At 34.9% G+C, this 20,984-nt stretch overlaps 1 protein-coding gene across 2 annotated transcripts in view; it reads left to right on the plus strand.

The window, feature by feature from the left end:
* Positions 1-20,984, plus strand: part of LOC138170531 (gamma-1-syntrophin-like) — a 704,758-nt gene that overhangs the window by 664,245 nt on the left and 19,529 nt on the right. For both annotated transcript variants that reach the window (XM_069099921.1, XM_069099922.1), the window contains one exon: positions 11,016-11,072. In XM_069099921.1, coding sequence (XP_068956022.1) covers positions 11,016-11,072 — 57 coding nt within the window. The remainder of the gene's footprint in view (positions 1-11,015; positions 11,073-20,984) is intronic.

Below are 20,984 nucleotides of genomic sequence, written 5' to 3' on the forward strand. Positions count from 1 at the left end.
GCTTGTCAAAGGGAGATAATGCAGGAGATATGCAATTCCTTCACCACAGCTTTCTTGACCACTCAGCATTCACCTTGAGATATTGTAACAGGTAGTTAGTTACCTTGCTAAGTAAGAGAGTCTTGTAATCTGGGTTTCTTCTCACAAAAGTAGGGCATGTCAGATAGTTCAGGCTTTAATGGCTATCTCCTGGGTATTATCAAATCCAAGTGATCAGAAACTTTCTACCTCTTCTACCATGGCTCTCTAAGTGAGTGATTCCAGCAGTAAAGGTCTAATAGGAAGGGAGATACCTGTACATAAACTCCAAGTTATATTTGCCTTCCAGTAGACATAAGTAGTCTATAAAATGGGAAACTTTTGTATAGGTGGGAATTCATTATCAAAGTTAAAGCTGTTATGAAAGTTGGCTGCCTTGTAAAAAAAACATTGATTGAAGTTAGAATCATTTGTGATCTGGAAAAGTCACTTAACCATTCTCAGCTTCAGTTTCCTCATCTGTGGAATAAAGATAATAATAGCACTTAACCTCAAAGGAATATTATGAGTTTCAAATGATATGATGTAGCGTGTCCTAAAAATCTTTGTGCAATTTTAAGCTTTTAAAACTTGAAACTCCACTAAGACTTTAGGGATGGTCTGTGTATATGAAGCATTTTTGCAGACCATAAAGCACTAAGTGGAAGCTATTTTAACTATTTATTGACAGAAGAAATTGTTTTTCAGGCAAAAGTTATATGAGATGGCCATTGAGATCTCTTCTGGCTCTGAAATTTTGTGACTCTGGTATTCTTTTTAAGCCATTTTCCTTATTTGTATAATGGATGGTATCAGGAGTTTTGTGAGGACATCATGTAAGAAAAGTGTTTTAGAAATGCAAACTATTGTTTAATTAGGTGAAAACTGACCATGCACAGAAATCAATTTAGGACCTGGAAGGAAAATAATTCTCTGCTTGTTTTGATTGACAAGATTCCTAAGATTACAAGGTGCTACTAAATCATCTAAATCAACATTTTGTTGAAGCAGCTAGAGCTTCCATCTCTAGGGCAGTTATTAGAACTAACAATGCACACACTTCAGAAGTGATGGCAGCCACCCTAAAAAGCCCAGTAGTTGTTGCTACAATGATTATTCTGGTTTCATAATGGATACACTAGTGGAGGCAGCATGTTGATAGACTTAAGTGCAATGGACCAGCATCTTCAGTCAGTGACTCTACTTTATATCCACTGATGACAAAAGGGAGAGTCTCTAGCAACGAACTGGTTGCTTGTGATAAACCAATGACTCAGGGCTTCATCTATTACTAGCTTAATCCATGCTAAAGTGGAATGGGGGGAACTTGGCAAATAGTAGTGCTATCACAGAAAATTTGTGGGGTACAGTTTTTGTATGAAATGAAGGTTAGTGACCTGGTAAATCCAGACTGCTAATGTAGTCTATGGGTTGGTGGGAGGGTAGGGGCACTGAGAGGTCTCATTCCTAGCCTTTTGACAAGAATCAAATCATAACAGCAGGGGAAGGGAACACTGGGGGAAAGTGATGAGAAAGAATTCGACCCAAAGCATTAATCAATTAACCTAGTGAGGATCAAGCAAACCTGGCAATTCAGGAGGACTTGCATGGGCTCTATGAGGTTTGTACACAATACTTCATTTGCTTCTGTAGTGCTGGGGGCTGTCTATGTTTCAAGCCTGTTTTGCCCACACAGTATTGGTTCACTAATGAATATCAGCTGGCACTGAAAAGATATGCCTTGACTGGAATGCACCTGAAAGCTGAATTGTCTTTCTATGAGTAGGACAGGTTTATTTATAAGTTGCTCACAATTCCTTTCAGGGCCATAACATCACTTCTTTGAGCTTACAGTTTCTTCAGCTAAAAATAACTTTTTAAAAAGAAATACCTGAGTATTACTATCAAACTGTGTTAAAAAATACTTGGAAACAATGTTTTATAGGCAAATTTCTGTCACAGTTTATAACGGGCAGCTAGCAAGAGCCACAATTTACAAACAATGAAGAATCACAGTTTCAGCAGGTATGGAGAGGAAAGTAAATGTCCCTCCAACATGTGTCATTTTCATTTTTTGTTACCTGTCAATGGTATGAGAAAGAATTTTAAAGATGCTTTATTTTGCATTTCTATAATCATCAGTGATTGGGAGCATTTTTAAAAATAATATGACTACTAATTTGGATGTATTCTTTAAAACACTGTTCATACAAGGAGGTTAATATGCATGGGAACAAGGTTCACAGTTTTAGAGCTTCAAGTGGAAGTCAGAGGTCATGCACTCCAACCTTTTTTATAGATGATAACACTGAGTCCAAGAGATGAAATTATTTGCCCTGAGATTATGCAGCTTTTAAGTAGCAGAGTGGCTCACACTGACTTTCCCATTGCCTGAAAAATGTAAGGCATTCAAACAAGAATTTGTTGAATGAAGGAATGAATGACCTGGTTAATTGCTCATTCCTGTCTCTTTCTGCTGTGTATACATAGCATCAGAGACAGAAATCTTTAGTGATTATTATAGCCGAGAAACATGAAGTACATTAATAATTTATTTTTTGCTAAAATTAGGAAATGATACTTCATCAGGAATGTATTGTGAATGCAAAGGTTTTTTCATGATAATTGCTTACTATTGAAGTCCTCCTAATACAGCATTAGAGAGAAGGAGGCTAGGGATATACTGAAGATTATGAGTTTATGACCTTTATCATGCATGTAAGGAAACTGACTAATGAAATATAGATTAAATATAGATTGAAAGGTTATATTATGCATATTTTATACCTGTGATGTCTCCTGTGCATCAGCAATGACCATTAGAGATTATACCCTCCTAAAGGAAAAGAATATGGTCTAGAATGTAATACTCTTTGTATAGTACCAAGCAAAACCCTTAAGTGAGATTAAGTGCAGTAAATATTTTAATTATGAGGAAAAAGAACACAGATGTGACAGTTCATTTAGGTATTTTACACTCATAAAGGAACACTTTGGAAGTTGTTTCTACATAGATTATCTCATTCCATCTTCACCACAGCCTTACAAGGAAGTCAATAAGTATGATAATTTCCATTTTAGGAATGAGTAGGTTAAAATATTACCTAGGTCGCCAGTGTTGTTTTTACTATTCTGGGATGTTATGATCCAAAGTAATATTACAGGTTATTTGTCCTCTTGAATTCAAACCTCATTTTAAGAAGTTTAGAAAGATTACAGCAAATTCCCTCCTTTATGTGTGTGTATGTGCTTTATACTCTTAGCTTGGGCTTCTGATGAAGCATTAAAGTACAGATATACATTAGACCTTAGTTTCCCAAAATACTATGTAGATTGTTACCAGGCAACAGCCCTTGCAGTATGCCACATGTGTTAACTAAACACAATTCCAATCCTGCTCCCAGGTATAGATTGATTTATGAGTTGGTCAACATAGAAAATGTTGCAAATACTATTTTTTCCTTTATCCTTGAAAAGCAGAAAGGAGTGGGCAGAGGTGAGTATAAAGGGCTTAGAGACATACCTTTGTCCTTCTGTGAACTAACACAAATACGTACTCATTAATCACAAAGGGATTAGATATGGAATAGAGAGCAGCATTTAGGAAATTGACATCATTTGTTTAAGATCGGTAGAGAACTGATCTTGAGAGAGGCATTTATGATTTATTTTTTATTTCATAATTATTTTAAAAAGTGATTGTATTTCAATGGAAAGTATTTTTTAATATTTATAAATCAACAAGTATGATATGATTTAAATCCATACTTTATATAGGTCTTGAAACTGTAAAGCATAAATTAGAGTAGGTCTATTTGCTTTATTAAAAAAAATTAACATTGAAATAAGTGCTGTTTCTGAGAGTCTCAACAGTTTTTGCTGACTCTCTATAGTTTCTACCAGACAATCTGCATCAGTTCTTTTGTATTTTTTTTTATTTGGAACATGTTCTAAATGTTCTTTGCCCTGAGATTTTGGAGCTAGGATTGTAGGAAATGAGAAGGAACATTGAACAAAGGTCTTGATAACCATAGTATGCTTGCCAGCTGCCATCCAAGGAAATCAGTGTGCCAGCACAAAATCATCTGTGGAACAAAACTAACTGACCAAGATGTGTTCAATGCTAATTATTGCTATGCAAGATGTTCTAGGTAATTTAGGTGATGACTTTGGCTAATTAAGATGCATTTTTCTCTGTCAGATTGAAAACTTCATCTTGATACTGCTGATGCTCTCTGCCTGAGCTGACTGCACCACTGGGCTTGATTCTATTTTAAGCAATCATTTATTTATTATCCACAGAACAAGAGATAAGAAAATAGTTCATGCAGCCCAAGAGTAGCTATTAGTGGATGAGGAATTTTTTTTTTTTAGAGAGAAGAGTTCCTACTAGTTTCAAGAGAATAAAAATGACCATTTAGCTCATCAGGCACTAAGCTGCTTTCTCACTCCTATTTCAGGGAGGTACTCTTTTCTATAGGTTATTTTTTTCAGGAATTGTTGAAGTGTTACTGTATAATATGTAGAGAGACTGTGTTTGTCCTTCATTTTCAAAGAGGACCATGATATCCAGAAAATGATGACATGAATTTCAGTTGACTTTGATTTGAGTGATGGAGAGAGAGCTGTGCAAGGTCACTAGCCTCACTTTCTCCTCCAGAGCCATCAGAGTCCAGTGACCTGATATTCATCAGGATGACTGGAGATGGCCCAGGATGCAATGAGAGACCATGGCACTTTTAGGCTAAAGTCTTTTCAGGTTCGCACTTTGAGTAAGCTGTTGCCCATTTCTTGAATTGGCCTCTTTAAGAAGTGAGTCAAGGGATAGCCCCTTAAATTAGGAAAAATAAAAAAAAATAAAACTGGGAGGGGAATATCCTCTGGGTTGCTAGTTGAAAGAGAAACAATTACCATTGGTACTCATTTTGAGCTCTGAGGGCCAAAAATATAGCCATTAAGAGTGGAATGTATGGGAAGGAAGGAAGGGAGGAAGAGAGGGAGGGATGAAGGGAGGGAGGGAGGAAGGAAGGAAGGAAAGAAGGAAGGAAGGAAGGAAGGAAGGAAGGAAGGAAGGAAGGAAGGAAGGAAGGAAGGAAGGAAGGAAGGAAGGAAGGAAGGATGTAGGCAGTAAAGCCAAAGTTAACTGGGGAATTTCTGGTCATCAAAATTTACCTTCCTTTGGAGAGGAGAAGGAAAGGGAGAAGTTGAGCTGACTTATCCAACTGTCTGGGTCCCCATTCAGGCACATTGAACTAGTCACAGGTTGTGTTTTTCCTTCATTTTTGAAGAGAAGACATGGACTGAAGTCCCACATGTGGCACACTCTAGCTTTGTGACACTGGACACATCCCTCAACCTCATCATAGTCCAGGCAGCTATCAATAACTATAAGTTTCATATTTTATTGCTAGAGTTTCTTTACCCAGTATTCTCTGGACCAATGAAATTCTTATTTGGGATTGATAGAAAAATGGAACTACTTACAATTTTATCAAATAGAATCATGATTATGTAAGAATTTATTGGATATAAACTCTGTCAATGCCAGAGCTATGTCTTATTTTTTTTCTTTTTAAATATCTCCCACCATGTTAAGTAGAGTTCTTCGCAACTCTTAAATTCTCAATTAATAGTTCTTGATTAAAAGAATGAATGTGTACTGCATAGGGAAGTCTGTTTTCTTTATTAAATCACTTTAAATTCCTAAAAATCAGCATTTAAAGGTGTGTGTATATATACATATAAAGATGTGGGACTAGACAATGAAGGCCCTGTCTGAACATTTCCTGATGTGTTATACAGAGCACACACACACTATTTCCTTTTAGTTTCAATCCAATATATATAGACAGGAAAATGGAGTAACCGTGGTTCTACAAGTTGACAAGGAGTTTTATGGTTGGCTTTGGAACTTAAAGCATTGATGGTGGAACTGGAATTGAAACTGGAAGTCAAAGGGAAGATGGGAGAAGATATAGGAGAGAGCAGATTTGGGGAGGGGATGTTCAGTGGGATCGCTGTTTTGGGGTGGTGAGTAGGGGAAAAATGGGGAGAAAATTTGTAGCTCTAAATCTCATGGAAATGAATGATGTAAGCTAAAAAAAATAAAAATAAACTACAAAAAATTATTTTATAAAGCTATTAAAAAATAGTGCAAAATTCATGTAGAAGAACAAAAGGGCCAGAATATCAAGGGAACTAATGAAAAGAAATGCTAGGGAAGGTGACCTAGCTATACCAGATTTTAAAATGTATTATAAAGGAGCAGTTATCAAAACTACTTGCTACTGGCTGAGGAATAGAGTGGTGGATCAGTGGAGTAGATTAGGTACATGAGACACAAAAGTCAAGTTTGACAAACCCAAAGACCCTAATTTCTGGGATAAGAATTCACTATTTGACAAAAACTGCTGGGAAAGCTGGAAAATAGTATAGTAGAAACTGGGCATAGACCAATATCTTACACTGTATACCAAAATAAAATCTAAATGGGTGCATGATCCAGATATAAAGGCTGAGTCTGTAAGCAATCTAGAAGAGCAAGGAACAGTTTACCTTTCAGGTTCATGGAGAAGAGAGGAATTTATTACCAAAGAAGAGAAAGACAGCATTATGAAATGCAAAATGGATAATTTTAATTACATTAAATTAAAAAGATTTCTGTAGAAATAAAGTTAATGTAACCAAGATTAGGATCAAAGTGGGAAATTGGGAAACAATTTCTACAAGAAGGGTCTCTGATAAAGGCCTAATTTCTAAGATATAAAGAGAATTGTGTCAGATTTATAAGAATACAAGTCATTCCCCAATTGATAAAGGTCAAATGATATGAACAGGCAGTTTTCAGAGGAAGAAATTTAGCATATGAAAAATGCTCTAAATCACTATTGATTAGAGAAATACTAATCAAAACAACTCTGAGGTACCACACCTCACTGCTGATGGGCTATGATGACATAGCAGGAAAATGATAACTGCTGGGGAGGATGTGGAAAAATTAGAACACTAATGCATTGTTGGTGGAGTTGGAAACTGATCCAATCATTCTGAAGAGCAATGTGGAACTATGCCCAAAGGGCTATAAAAAAGTGCATACCCTTTGACCCAACAATACCACTTCTAGGGCTGTATCCTAAAGAAATCATTCAAGTGGGAGGAATACCTGTTTGCACAAAAATATTTAGAGCAGCTTTTTTCATGGTGGCAAGGAAACAGAAATCAAGAGGATGCCCATCACCTGGGGAATGGCTAAACAAGTTGTGGTATATGAATGTAATGGAATACTATTGTGCTATAAGAAATGAGGAGAAGACAGACTTCTTAATAACCTGGAGAGAATTACATAAACTGATGCTCAGTGAGGAAAGCAGAACTAGGAGAACTTTTACACAATTACAGACACATCACATGTGTGATGACTAACTTCAATAAACTGGACTCCTCTCAGCAATGCAAGGTTATTAGACAACTCCAAAACACTAATGATGTAAAGGATATCCACATCCAGAGAAAAGAAATACAGAGTTCAAATGCAGATTGAAGCAAACTACTTGCTCTCTCTTTTGAGTTTAGTTTTGTTTCATTCCTTCTTTCTCTTTGTTCACTCATTGTTTATAATTCTTCTTTACAACCTGACTAATGCTTAATGCGAATGTATTTGTAGAGCCTATATTGGATTGCATCTTGGCAGAGGTGGGGGGTGGGGGAGCCCTTTGGAAAGGGTGGAGGGGGAGAAAATTTGGAAGCCAAGGGATTGTGAAACTGAATTTTGTAAACCAAAAGTAGATAAACAATTTTAATAAAATAAAATTGAAGGGGGAAAAAAACATCTCCCATATATTTTCCTTTCTCTCTGCTCACACAGAGTTTGGCCCTCCATTGCCCACTATCTGAGCTATCACAATAGCCTTCTAAAGATTCACCCTGTTTCAAGTGTCACTACTTCAAGCCATCATCTGAAGAGTTGCCAAAATAATTTTGTGTAGAAAATAGGTCTGTCACTCCTCTACTCAATGATCTCCAGCGGCTCCCTATTTACTGAAGAATCAAGTATAAACTTATCTTTTTGCATTTAATATCTTATAATATTTAATTTATTATCTTAATAAACTTATATAACTTGATAAAAATATTATAATATAACAATACGATAATATTAATCGCATTATATAATGTGACATTAATGTATATTATATAATAATATGATAGTTTATTATTAATAAATAAATTTAATTTAGTATCTTCATAAACTTTTTTTGGCATTTAATTCATAAACTGTTCCCTTCCTAACTTTCTAGTCTTCTTACTCTTTTCTTCCCTTCACATACTCTAATTTTTAGCTACGATATCCTACTTAGGGTTCCTTGATCATGACACTCCATCTCTGTTCCTTTGCTCTAGTCATCTCCAATTCTTAGTATTTTCTACCACTTCCCAATTCAACTTTTAGTTTCCCTGGCTACTTTCAAGGCTTTTCTAGTTAAACCTTCAAGACACATTTTCCAGATCTACTTTAGCTGCTAGGGCCTTCTCTTCCATATTCTCTGCATGTTTCTTGAATGTGTGTAGTTATTTGCATATCTTCTCCATTCAGAAATAACCTCCTTGAAAGCAGAGACAGCTTCTCCCCCACCCCCTTCTTTGTATTTTCAGCACTTGCCATATTGTATGAACATGATAAATGCTAGATAAAGAAAGCCTTGTGGACTGAACAACTAACATCGCAAACAGAGCAATACATGAACAATTTGTTGGTTATCCCATGTTTTCACTTCATAACTGATCCACCTCCTTTTCTGTTTATATTGGATATAGATTGTGCTGCTTCTTGTGTATAATTCTTCATGCATTCATGATCAGAATAAATCAAAGATCATTTCTTATATGATTTCTGTGCTTTTTCTCCCTTGAATTCATGACTTATAAATGTAAAGGCAATTCATAATAAATTTTTAATTACTTTAACATTGAACTGGACTATGTGTGTGTATATATGTATATATATATATATATATATGCTTTTATATATCTACTTAGTTATTTTCTATTTGGGGTATAGTTAGATTTATTATATATACATGGAGTGTTAGAACAAAAAATTTTTTTTTATATCCACAACAATAATCGTATACAGACTGAGTTGGAAATCACAGTTTAGTTAAAGAACTACTTTTATTTGTATTAATTTTTAATAACTTGCCTCTTCCTGTATTTACAAATATGGGTTTAAGATAGATTTATTAAACAAATCATGATAGAACTGATTGTGAAAATGAAGTTATTTTTAAGATTGTGTTTAGTAGGACAGTTTCTAAATGGTCAAACATATTTATTGGTGAATGTTTTCTATTTAATAAATTAATTGTGATAAAAATCTACCTCTTTTTATTGTTTATGTTTCATGCCAACAAGAAATGAGGTTTTGTATAAAAATTGGGTTCGTTTTTTTGTGAATATAGATTATATGATATTTAAGGAACTTTACTTTCAAATATGATAACCTTGTCCTTAAGGCCTTATTTATTTTTAATGGAAACTAAGTAGCTTAGCTTATGCTTATGAAAACCTGCGGATTTGCCAAAATACAATGTAGCCTGTGCTCATGAGCTACTGAAAACAAAAGTTTCTTTTGTTTTTTTCTTAGTCCCTCTCTTGGAATGTTATCTATTCTGCAAGTGCTTGGAGAACCAGCACTACAATTAGAGGGGGCAAAAAAATTCTTGCTAAAATAGAGGAAAATGCTTAAGACTATATAACATCTAGAACTTAACTGAATACACTTATCAAAGAAGAAAGTTCATTTGGGAGATCAAGGATGAACAGATGAAGTGGTTTCAAGTTGCCCTGAGATAGAAGGAGATTTCAATTCCCTATGTTCTCTTTATAGTTATAACTCAATAATTCAGAATGTCAGAAGTTAATGAAACTCCTGACAGCTTATCCTTAGAGTTTCTATTATACAATTTGTTTAAAAGAGCTTGGATATGTAGGTAGAAGTATGTTCATATGTATTTGGGATCACATATTACCTGTGATGATATAAATTCAAGTATACAGTTAATGTTTGCTTGCCTTTTGAAGTATAAAGATGCCTACACAATTTTTTAAAAAGATTAAAAATTAATTCTTATTTAGCTTTAAAATAGTTAGAGATTCTTGACTATGTTTTTTTTTATTTCTTGCTTTTTTAGAGGGCATTTGGGGTTAAGTAAATTGCCCAAGGTTACATGGCTAGTTTGTGTGTTAAGTGTCTGAGGCCAGATCTGAGCTCAAGTCCTTCTGACTCCGGGGCTGGTACTTTACTCACTGCGCCACCTAGCCACCTCCTTGACTACTTTTTCAATAAGAAATTATTCTACCTATTCTATTTATTCATACTTAAGGTAATTAAGCCAGTCACTTAACATAATTGGTTTTCAGTTCCTTCCTGTTTAAAATGCTGGAGTTGCACCTAAAATTCCTCTAAAATCCTATAACTACAACACATACAATACAGAAATGGATTTGGAAATAAATAAATATTTTCCTCAACTACTCTTACTTTTGAACTTGACTCCTTACTGGCTCACCTTTGCCATCCAAAGTTGAAATTTTATCAAATAGTGGTAGATAAGGTGTCCTTGGTTGATAAGCAATTTTTATTCTGGATAACCAATAGCTGATTGCAAGCAAAAATAAGCCTCTTAGCCATGTTTATCATGGAAATACAATAACATGACATAATGAGAAGGCTTGAGAAGCTTTATGTTTTGAAACATGAGCATAAATGGTTTGAAGAAAGCTTAATTTTTCCTTCACTATAAAGCATAATATCAATTTAATCATTTTTCAGTAATTTAAGATTTAGGTTATTATAACTTGTAAATTAATATTTCTATTTGCAAGAATCTAAAATATGATGTTATTATGATCAAATAATGAAGAGAGAGAATAGAAATGTGAATGTAAGTACAGTATTAGAATCTACTAACCACTTTAAAAAAAACCCTCTCTTTCAGGAAAGAACGGTGACCATTAGAAGACAAACTGTAGGAGGATTTGGATTAAGCATAAAGGTAGCATGTCATTTCAGTCTATCATCGCATAGGCCATGCTATAGTGCCTGCCTTATCATGCATTTTATTTTTGTGAATAAAGAAGGAAGCAGAGAGGGCTATGAAGCTCCCCCTCCTATTTGACTTAGGGGTCAAATTGGGCTGGACATTCCAAAATATCAAATAAAGCATCTTTTTTATTGAGTTGAGAAAAAAAAATAGTTCAAATTTGTACCTGTATCTGTCATGGGATTCCATCTTTGTTTTCTGCTCTAAATCCCAGATCATTTTATATACTATTTTGTAGTCGATGACTATACCAAAGGTTGTATCAATCAGTGAGTGAAAAAAGGAGTGGGTATTCCCAATAAGGTTTATATTCATTAAGATATGGAAGTGAAGTTGTATTTATCTGCTTTTATTCATTTCCATTATGGGTTTAAAAATCATTAAAATTTTATCTTACAGAGACAAAAACAGAGGCGAGTTTGAGTTTGTTAATTTTTCTGATAAATATGAAGAGAAGGGGAAGCAAAGGGGGAGGAAAGTTACTTTCATTCATATAGCACCTCCTATGTGCTAGGCATTATGCTAAGTGCTTTATAAATATTATCACATTTGATCAGATGACCCACATTTATTCATTCATTTTCATTCATTAATAAAACTGAAGGTGCTCTTATTTTTATGATATTCATTTAGTAAATATGTAACCACAGATGTAGTTTATTATCCCCCTTTTTTTCAGAAAAAAATTAACAAGTAGTAGCATTATATTAATATTGTATGAAAGAGAATAAAATCAGTTTCTTTGTGCCCAAGGAAGGAAAGAAGGAAGGAAAAAAAGAAAACATTTCGTAAGCCCCTATCATATTGAATGTCTAGTGCCTTTTATGTTTTGTCCTGGGGATACAAAGATTAAGCAACAAAAAACTCCTGCATTCAGGCAATTTTCATTCTCTTGGGGGTGTGTAGTGTATAAACAGGTAAATATATGCACAATGAATTTGAGGAGAAATAAAACAGTAACAGTCATACCTGGTTTTGACCTTTTAACGGTATACAGAAAAATTAATTTCCCATTTTTTCAGTTAACATAGTCACTTCAGATTATGATAGAAGAAGATAAAAACTAAGGACATATCTGAAAGCATAAAAAAATGATTCAAGGTATGCATGGAAAATTAAACTACTATTTCTGTGAATATGTGATTTTAGCTGACCTTATAAAAGTGACTCAGAAAGAAGATTAATGTGTAGTTGCCTTGTGTTACCTATGATAAGAAAATTTCCAGGTGGAATTATGTTTTTTTTTATTTGACTTGGTGCTTTGACTTTCTTTTTGATATACCAGATGTCTTCTATTCATGAGAAATAAATAATTACATTCTGCTCAGATCTTCTTAAAAATTGTCACGCTAAGGACAAGAAAGTCTATTTATGCAACAAGAATATGTATTTTAATTGCACTGATATCCTCAAATCCACTTAAGAAGGTTGAGGAGGAACTTAGGCAGTATATGAAAAGAATATACAATTTGAGTTTGAGTCACCATATGAATTCTGTGGGAATGATTGACTTATTTTGGAAGAGTAATTGTATGTGCCCTGGCATTCTTCCCACTTTACCTAGACAAGCTATCATAATATGGACACCACTTGGGAAAGTTATTCTTTTTTTTTATTTAGGGTGCCCCCTTTAACACAAGTCTCATAGACTCTCAGAATAATTTTATTTTTGTAATAAAAATTGATGTTGAAAAAATGAGTGTTGAATGAAACAATATGGAAGTAAACGTAGGCTTTTTAAAAATTAAAATTAATTTAATTAACTTAAATTTTTAAATCTACTGAACATTGTAACAGCAGTTTTTACAGGTCAGTATTTTTTAAAGATTAATTTTTAAAAGTATTCAAGTTATATGACATATAATCAGATGGGAATCTAATGGGAAATTGTATTTTGTCAAGTAGTGACAGTGTGATCTCTCTCTGTAGATTTATGTTAGAAAATCAGTATCCTCACTTCGCTATATAACCTATAAAACTTGTCTCTTTCCCTCTCCCATTGCATTTTCTACCCTACCTTCTCATCCTCCTCCTCCTCTTTCTCTATCCCTTCTTCTCCCTCCCTTCTTCTTCTCCTCTGTCTTCCTTTCTTCTCTCTCTCTCTCTCTCTCTCTCTCTCTCTCTCTCTCTCTCTCTCTGTCTTTCTCTGTCTCTCTCATCCAATTGCCCTTCTTGTGTCAATACATAACTCAAGTTACAATGACTTGTACTATGTGTAATTCTGCATGTTTTAAAATCAATTGGCTACACTTATTAGGATCGTGTTGATTCATCCTACCATATGTATTAGGAAATATAGCTTGTGAGAAAGTATTTTTTCATTTTCATTACCCCTCTTTCATATTATATAATGGGGGAATAATGTGAATCATTCCTCTAATATCATGTTGTAGATAACAGACTTACACAGAAAATGGTCAGATGAAAATAAAAAAGAGCTGGGGTACTCATGATGAGAATAGAAATTAAAATAGACCAAAGAATATACAATAGTAAAGGATCTCTTTGGCCGGGAGCAAGATAAAACACTTCATCTTAACCAAGAAGGGAGGAAGTGACTTTTCAGTAAGGGAGGGATCTGCTTTCAACTGTCTCTTTAATTACAAGCACTATAACTTAAGGAATGTGTGAGTATGTGTGTGTGTGTGTTTTTTCTGTGTGTACTTGTGGTGGGGAGGGTAGAGGCTTCTCCAAAATGTCTGCAACTTGGAGGTCTCCAGTAGGTATTCAAAAGTCCATGCTTGCTTCGCTTGATCACCTCTGTCATTATCTTCATCAACCTTAGTGTATTCTGAATGTATCCCCCTTTTTCAAGTATGCCGTGTCATGGTCAGTATTCTCTTAGGCAGTCAGGAGTTCTGTCTCCTTCCATGTACCATCTGAAGCCTGAGGTGTCTGTGTAACACAGTTCATAGATATTGAGATAGAAGGGATTTTGAAGATCATCTAATCCAATTCCCTCATTTTGTAGCTGAGGAAAAAAAAAAAAAAAGGTCTGAGGAGGATGAGTGATATGTCAAAAGTCACACACATGAAATTAAAACAGATGCCTTTAAGTCCAGAGGTGCTTTCCATAGTCCCATTACTTTATTATTATATTTTATGTAGTGCTTTTAGTTTGGGAGGATATTTCATATGCATTATCCAATTTGAGTTTTTACAACAACACTATAAAGTAGCTGCAATAAGTATATTATATTAGTTCCATTTTACAGATAAGAAAGGATATTTCACAGGAAAATAAGGCTTTCTAAAGGTCATAAATTTAAATATTTTCAGATTCAGGAGTCAAACTCACATTTTCCTGACTTCAAGTCAAACATAAGATATTTTCTTAAAAGCAGGTATGACTATGATTCTCAATCAAGAAACTGAAAACATTACTATTGTAGAGGGAAAGAATTGATCATTTTAAAAAATACATTTAAGTTCTGTCATTGAGTTTTTCTTTTTAATATTCAGATTAAATGTTTTTGGAAAATGAAACAATTATACCCTTCCCACCAGCACCCTACAACCTTGCCACATTTTCAGGTAAATAATTGTTATTTCTCTTTGTCAAAACAGCAGCTTTTATTGAAGGCTTCTGTTTTTAAAATACTGATTTATATGTAAATTCTTTACCAACTAAAAAAAATATATGAATGTTATAAGATTTATTGTGGGGGCGGCCAGGTAGCACAGTGAGTAAGAGCACCGGCTCCACTGTTGAGAAGACCTGGAGATCGAATCCTGGGCTCAGACACTTAGCACCCACCCAGAAACACCTGGCCATGTAACCTTGAGCAAGTTACTTAACCCCAATTGCTTAGGGGCGGCCAGGTGGCTCAGCGAGTAAGAGCACCGGCTCCAGTGTAGGGATGACCTGGATCAAATCTGGGCTCAGATATTCAGCACCACACCCAGAAGTAACTGGCTGTGTAACCTTGAGCAAGTTACTTAACCCCTATTGCTTTAAAAAAAAAAGATTTATTGTGAAACCCCAAATTAGGCAAAGAAAACCCATTTAGGTCATGGTTAACATGCATGAAAATCATACTAAATTGCATTTGATATTATCACTGAATATATCACTGTTTCCTTAGTTTCTACACTGAGTCATACTATGCTACTAAACTTTTAGTTCCAGGATCAGTCAGCTAACTTCCAGGGATATTCATCGGTCACAGAATCACAGGTATTAAGGGGAGTAATGTGAAAGAGAGATAGAAATATAGGATGAATACAGGTTATAAAGATAAAGACTGAATAGAGGAATTTATTTTTGATCCTATAGGTATCAGGAAGGCAGTAGTTTGTATTAAGTAGCAGGGAGGAGGGAATGACATAGTCAGACCAGTGCTTTAGAAAAAAAATCATTTTGTCAGCAGTATATATAGAGGGAGAGATTAGAGGCAGGGAATCTCTCATTAGAAACAGTTCGCAATAATAGAGGTGAGAGGTAACAAGGGTCTGAACTAGAGTAATAGATGGAGAAAATGATGTGTGGGTTAAAAATGTTGGGGAGGTAAAAATGACTCAGTTTTGCAACAGCTTAGATCTCTGGAGTCAATTGTAACTGAGGAATTGAAGAAATTACAGAGGTTGTGAGCCAATGTGACTGGCAGCATATTGGGACTCAGTTTTAATAGAGAAGTTTGGGAAAACTGTAGGTTTGTGGGGAAAGAAAATTAGTTCTGCTCCACAATGTTGTTTGAGATGTCTACAGGATATACAGTTTGAAATGGTAATATAGGTTTTGAATTCAGAAGAAAGACTAAGGCTGGATATATAGATAGGAATATCATTTGAATGGAAGTAATAATTGAACCATGTCAGCTGATAAGGTCACTAAGCGAGATAATAAAGAATGAAAAAAGAAGAGAGCCATGAAACAGTTTGGAGGTTCACCCTCAGTTTGTGGATATGAATTAGATAATAATAGTTCAGATAAAAGAGCCAAGAGAAAGCATTTTCATGAAAACCCAGGGAAGAGAGAGTATTCAGGAAACAAAGATGTTGAACAGTGTCAAATGCAGATAAAAGATCAAGAAAGATGAGAAATAAGAAAAGACAATTAATGCATATTGGTAATTTTGAAAAGAGCAGTTGAAGTTGAGTCATGAGATTGGAATTCATAAAGTAGAATTCTTAGAAAAGGATAGAAGAAAAGCAATAGTTCAATGAGCATAGACAACTTTTTAAAAGGAATTTAACTGAGAAATGGAGGAAAGATAAATCATAATAGCTAATGAGGATATTAGGATTTAGTTAAGGCTTTTGGTAAAGATAAGGGATAGTTGGGTGTTTTTCTAAGCAGTGGTAAGAGACTTGATGGAGAGAGATAGAACATTTGAGAAGGTGATGATAGAAGAACCAATCTGTCTGAAAAAAATGGGAAGGATGTGTTCAAAAGTACATGTAGGGGAGGAGTGGCAACTTTTCCCATGGAAACCAGAATAAAGACGAGATTTTGGAGAATGATGTGAAGTGATTGTGATATGAAGCAAAGAGTAGAAGAAGGAGTTCAACCTGAATAGTTTCTATTTCCTTGGAAAAATTCTCAGTTGGGAGAATTGGGGAGAGATGGTAAAAGAGATTTAAAATATATGGAGCAGTTTGGAACAGTTATCGTAGTGAGGGAGGTATGGAATTAATTAGGGAAGTAAAAAAGAAATTATTTACAGTGGATACCCTGCTCACATTTGATTAGAAAACATTTATTAAGTGTATAGCTAGGATAGTTGCACAACTTCATTTAGTTCATTCAACAGCACATAAGTAGGAGCAGAGGTGGCAGATGGTGTAAAGTCAATCATGAGTAGTTGTCCTGAGGACTGCTGCTGTGAATAATTTTAAGGACCTAATTGCATAGTATAGTGAACTCTGTATTTATTCAGTGATAAACTAAAGCAAACATTCAAGAAACTAAAGCACAATATTCACAACAGTATGACATAACTTATTACTAAGGTGACCATATAGTCTTAAACAAAACATATCATTCAGTAAGTCACAATCTCCTTAATCAATACACAGTATCCAAGCAAAATCCTCTTTCATCTTGACTTGAGGCTGGCTTCCAATCATCCTTAAGCCAATCATCCTTAAAGGGTAGCAGAAAGTACAAACACAATCTACCTCTAGGTCACAGTAAGTCACGATATAATCTATCAATACAGAGTACCTAAGTAAAGTCTTCTTTTATCTTGACTTAAGGCTGGCTTCCAAACCCCTTGACTCCTCTTTCATGGGCTGACCATTCCCAGCTCTTGCCTGGATTCACAGGTAGACAGCTCTTGCTCCTGTTCTATATCTCAGCTCATGGGGGCTGCTCCACTCCAAGCCCTTCACAGATTCTGTTACTAGGAAGACAAAGTTTAACAGAGCTACAACAATATTTACATACATTAAGCTTAACACAGCTGCAACTATATATATACCCATTACCAGCACTATCATCTCAATTCACTTTCTGACAAAGTAACACAAATCAACACACAAGGCTTCTGTCTGAGAAATCAAACACAAATCATTAGTAAAGTTATCTTTCAGGACTTCCGTAACAGCAGTAAAGTCTTATTTAAGGACTTCTGTAATAGCAGTAAAGTCCTCTTTCTACAGACAGAACCCTTCTGCCTGACAAAGCAACAACACAGAGAGAACAACAGACAGATTGTCACCATTTTCTCTCTTAGCTCTGCTCGAGCTTTTCTGTGCTCTGTTCCTTCCATTTCCACCCTTCCTGTTTTGCTCTTTCAGCAAGTTTCTCCAACCATTAGCTCCATGTGATTACCTTAGGCTCATTAAGGGTAGGGAAGGTCTTTAAATTCCCTTAGATCTATTAAGGACAGAGAAAGTCTTCAAACTCCCTTCATCATATTAAGGCTAACAATGTCTACTGTTTCAAACAGAGACTCTTGATTCAATAAAAGGTGAGGAACAAAGGAGCCTGAATAGCTAAAACAAGCATCAAAGTACTACTTGCTTGCCATTACAGATGGTAAAATATTAGGAGCAATCCAGGATCAGGTTTTAGAAAGATGTGAGCATTTATTGAAAAGGGCAATAAGAGATCCAAGAATAGAGGTTAGGGCAAAAGTAAATTAGGTGCTGAGATTGTAGACAAAATATAGGTGTTGACCTGGGAAAGCACTGAGTGGTGGATAGATTGCAGGTATAGTAAGAACAAAGAATTGATTTAGGAGGAATAATTCATAATCATGAAACTAAAACATTTTTGGGTGACAGGTATAATCATCACTGTGTGTCATTGAGTTCGAATAGAATAAGTCATAAGAGTTGAGTAGTTTTAGGAACTAATTGTTTAGGATGTTTGAAATTACATCAACATATTTTCTAAAGTCCTTTAGCATAAACCAAGGAGTTAGCATAGAGATGGAGAATGAAAAATAGACACTGAACTTATTGACATAAGGAAGGAGAGTGTTTTGGGGGCTGGCAGAAAACAGCTACCAAGTCTGGATAACATTATTAAATTCAGAAATCGAGAACTTCAAAGGAGGAGGTTTTGCTTAGTGATATTAATTGAGGAAAAGTATGCAAGTAGCAATGAAGAGCAAGAATTAGGCCAGCTTGCCCTCTGATACAGTCACTTGGAAATTCTGGGACTTTTAGTGTTAGAAGGGACATCAGAGGTCATTTAGTCCAACCCATATCTGCAAAAGGTCAAATGTCAAAATCCCTGACATGGCTATCCAGGCCTTGTTTAAAGTTATCAAGTAATGGGAGCCCCCATTACAGTCTTAAAGCTCTAATTGTAAAGAAGTTCCTTCTTATATCAACCCTAAATTTGCCACTTTTCAGCCTGTACTCACTATTACTAGCTTTATCTTCTAGCATCAAGTTGAACATGCCATTTTTATATGTTGTTATTGTTTAGTCATTTCAATCATATCTGATTGTTTTTTTTTACCTCATTTGGGGTTTTCTTGGCAGAGTTACTGGTGTACCTTGCCATTTCCTTCTCCAGCTCATTTTACAGATAAGGAAATTCAGGCTGAGTTAAGTGACTTGCCCAGAGTCACATAACTAATATCTGAGGACATATCTGAACCCAGGGAGATGAGTCTTCCTAACTCCTGGCCCTAAACTCTATCCACTGTGCCACCTAGCAACGAACATGACATTTTCCACATGACAGTCCAAATCATTCAAGGTGGCTGTTGATGCACTCTCTTCCCCAGTGTTCCAACTCTCAGACTAAACAGTTCTTAACATGACATGAATTTGGTCCTTCTCTAAACTTGTTGCGATTGACTCCAAATAAGTAATCAGCATGCAGTATCTCACTGCTATGGGTATTTTTCTCTAAGTTAAAATATAAAGACATCTGTGATTAAAGTACTTTTATTTTATAAAGTATTCTAATCTTTAAAAGTCATATTAGATTTTTTTGGCTGAGACATTTATTATTGCTTCAAGCAATCTGAATCAACATCTAAAATATTATTTTTCTTTCTTATTTTTTCTTCTTACTCTCACTAGCTAAGTAATTAAAATTGTCACTTCTTAGAGAGTATGCCAGCAAGTATTATTAATAAAAGATTGCATTTTATTATTTCTGGAAATAAAGTAATATAAAAGGAAAGCAGGATTGTGGGATTGTTTAAAAGTATTTAGGAAAAGAGTCACAATATTCATATAGAATCCAGATTTTTCACACTATTAAAACATAATGCATAATATTTTATCTTCATCTCTCAAAAATAAGTTTAATATTTTCCAAATTATTTAAAGAATAAGAAATATCTTTTCCCATAATCAGATTCATCAAGGGAAGCCAAAATGTACTGAATATCCTGAGTTCTTAAAAAAAAAATAAATAAGAAAACCTGGCTCCAAAGAAGCAATGAGAATATTCATCTTCTTTTTTAAAGCAATTGGGGTTAAGTAACTTGCTCAAGGTTACACTGCCAGTTATTTCTGGGTGTGGTACTAAGTATCTGAGCCCGGATTTGATCCCAGGTCATCCCAACTCTGGGGCCGGTGTCTTACTTGCTATGCTACCTGGCCACCCCTGAGAATATCCATCTTTTAATAGGATCATAAATCTAGGACCAAAAGGGACTTCATAGATTACCTTCTCCAACTCCCTCATTTTGCAAAGGAGGAAATGGAGCCCCAATAAGGCAGGATGAATTTGTCAAGATCACACAGGTTTAATTGCCAGAAGTAGGATATGAACTGAAGTCCTCAATCTCTAGTTTCTACCATACCTCATTGCAGCTTGTCATGCCTTATTTCTTTGATTAGGTTCGTGATTATGAGTGTGGAAGAATGCATAGTCTGTCAGTCTGTTACGGTGCTTAGTTTTCCTGAAATAATTTTGTTTTTCTTTCTCTTTAATTTATTATTATAAGAGATAATTTTCTGGGGAGGAGAGAGGGGGTATATATTTGGAAATGTAGGTGATATAAAAAGAAAATATGTCTACATTTTTTCATACAAAAGGATATTTGGCAGGGTATAAATGAAGACAGGTAAAAGTGAAAAAAAATATTTTTTCATTAGCCCTAAAGTTGTGTATTTTGTTTTGCGTTGCTTTGTTTTATGGTGAAGGACATGGGGAACTATGTCTTTTAAACTAGATTTACTACTCCTTCCCTTTTAACAATCAAAATTAGGTACTTTTCTTCCTTTTCCTTTATTACTTTATTTCATTCTCTAAAATATTTGATTGAGAGTTTCTTTACAATGATTCTGTCTCTCTCTAATATGATAGGATTTTGAATTCAAGTCCCAAGATACTAATACTTTTTTTTACTTGATCATTGAAATAAAAAAGGAAATTCAGTGTACCAAGTAGATCACTCAGGTGTGTGTGTGTGTGTGTGTGTGTGTGTGTGTGATAGAGAGAGAGAA

This window comes from Petaurus breviceps, unplaced genomic scaffold, assembly GCF_028583685.1.
Source record: "Petaurus breviceps papuanus isolate PSGF00001 unplaced genomic scaffold, PetGlider_PUasm1.0 38, whole genome shotgun sequence".
NCBI lineage: Eukaryota > Metazoa > Chordata > Mammalia > Diprotodontia > Petauridae > Petaurus > Petaurus breviceps.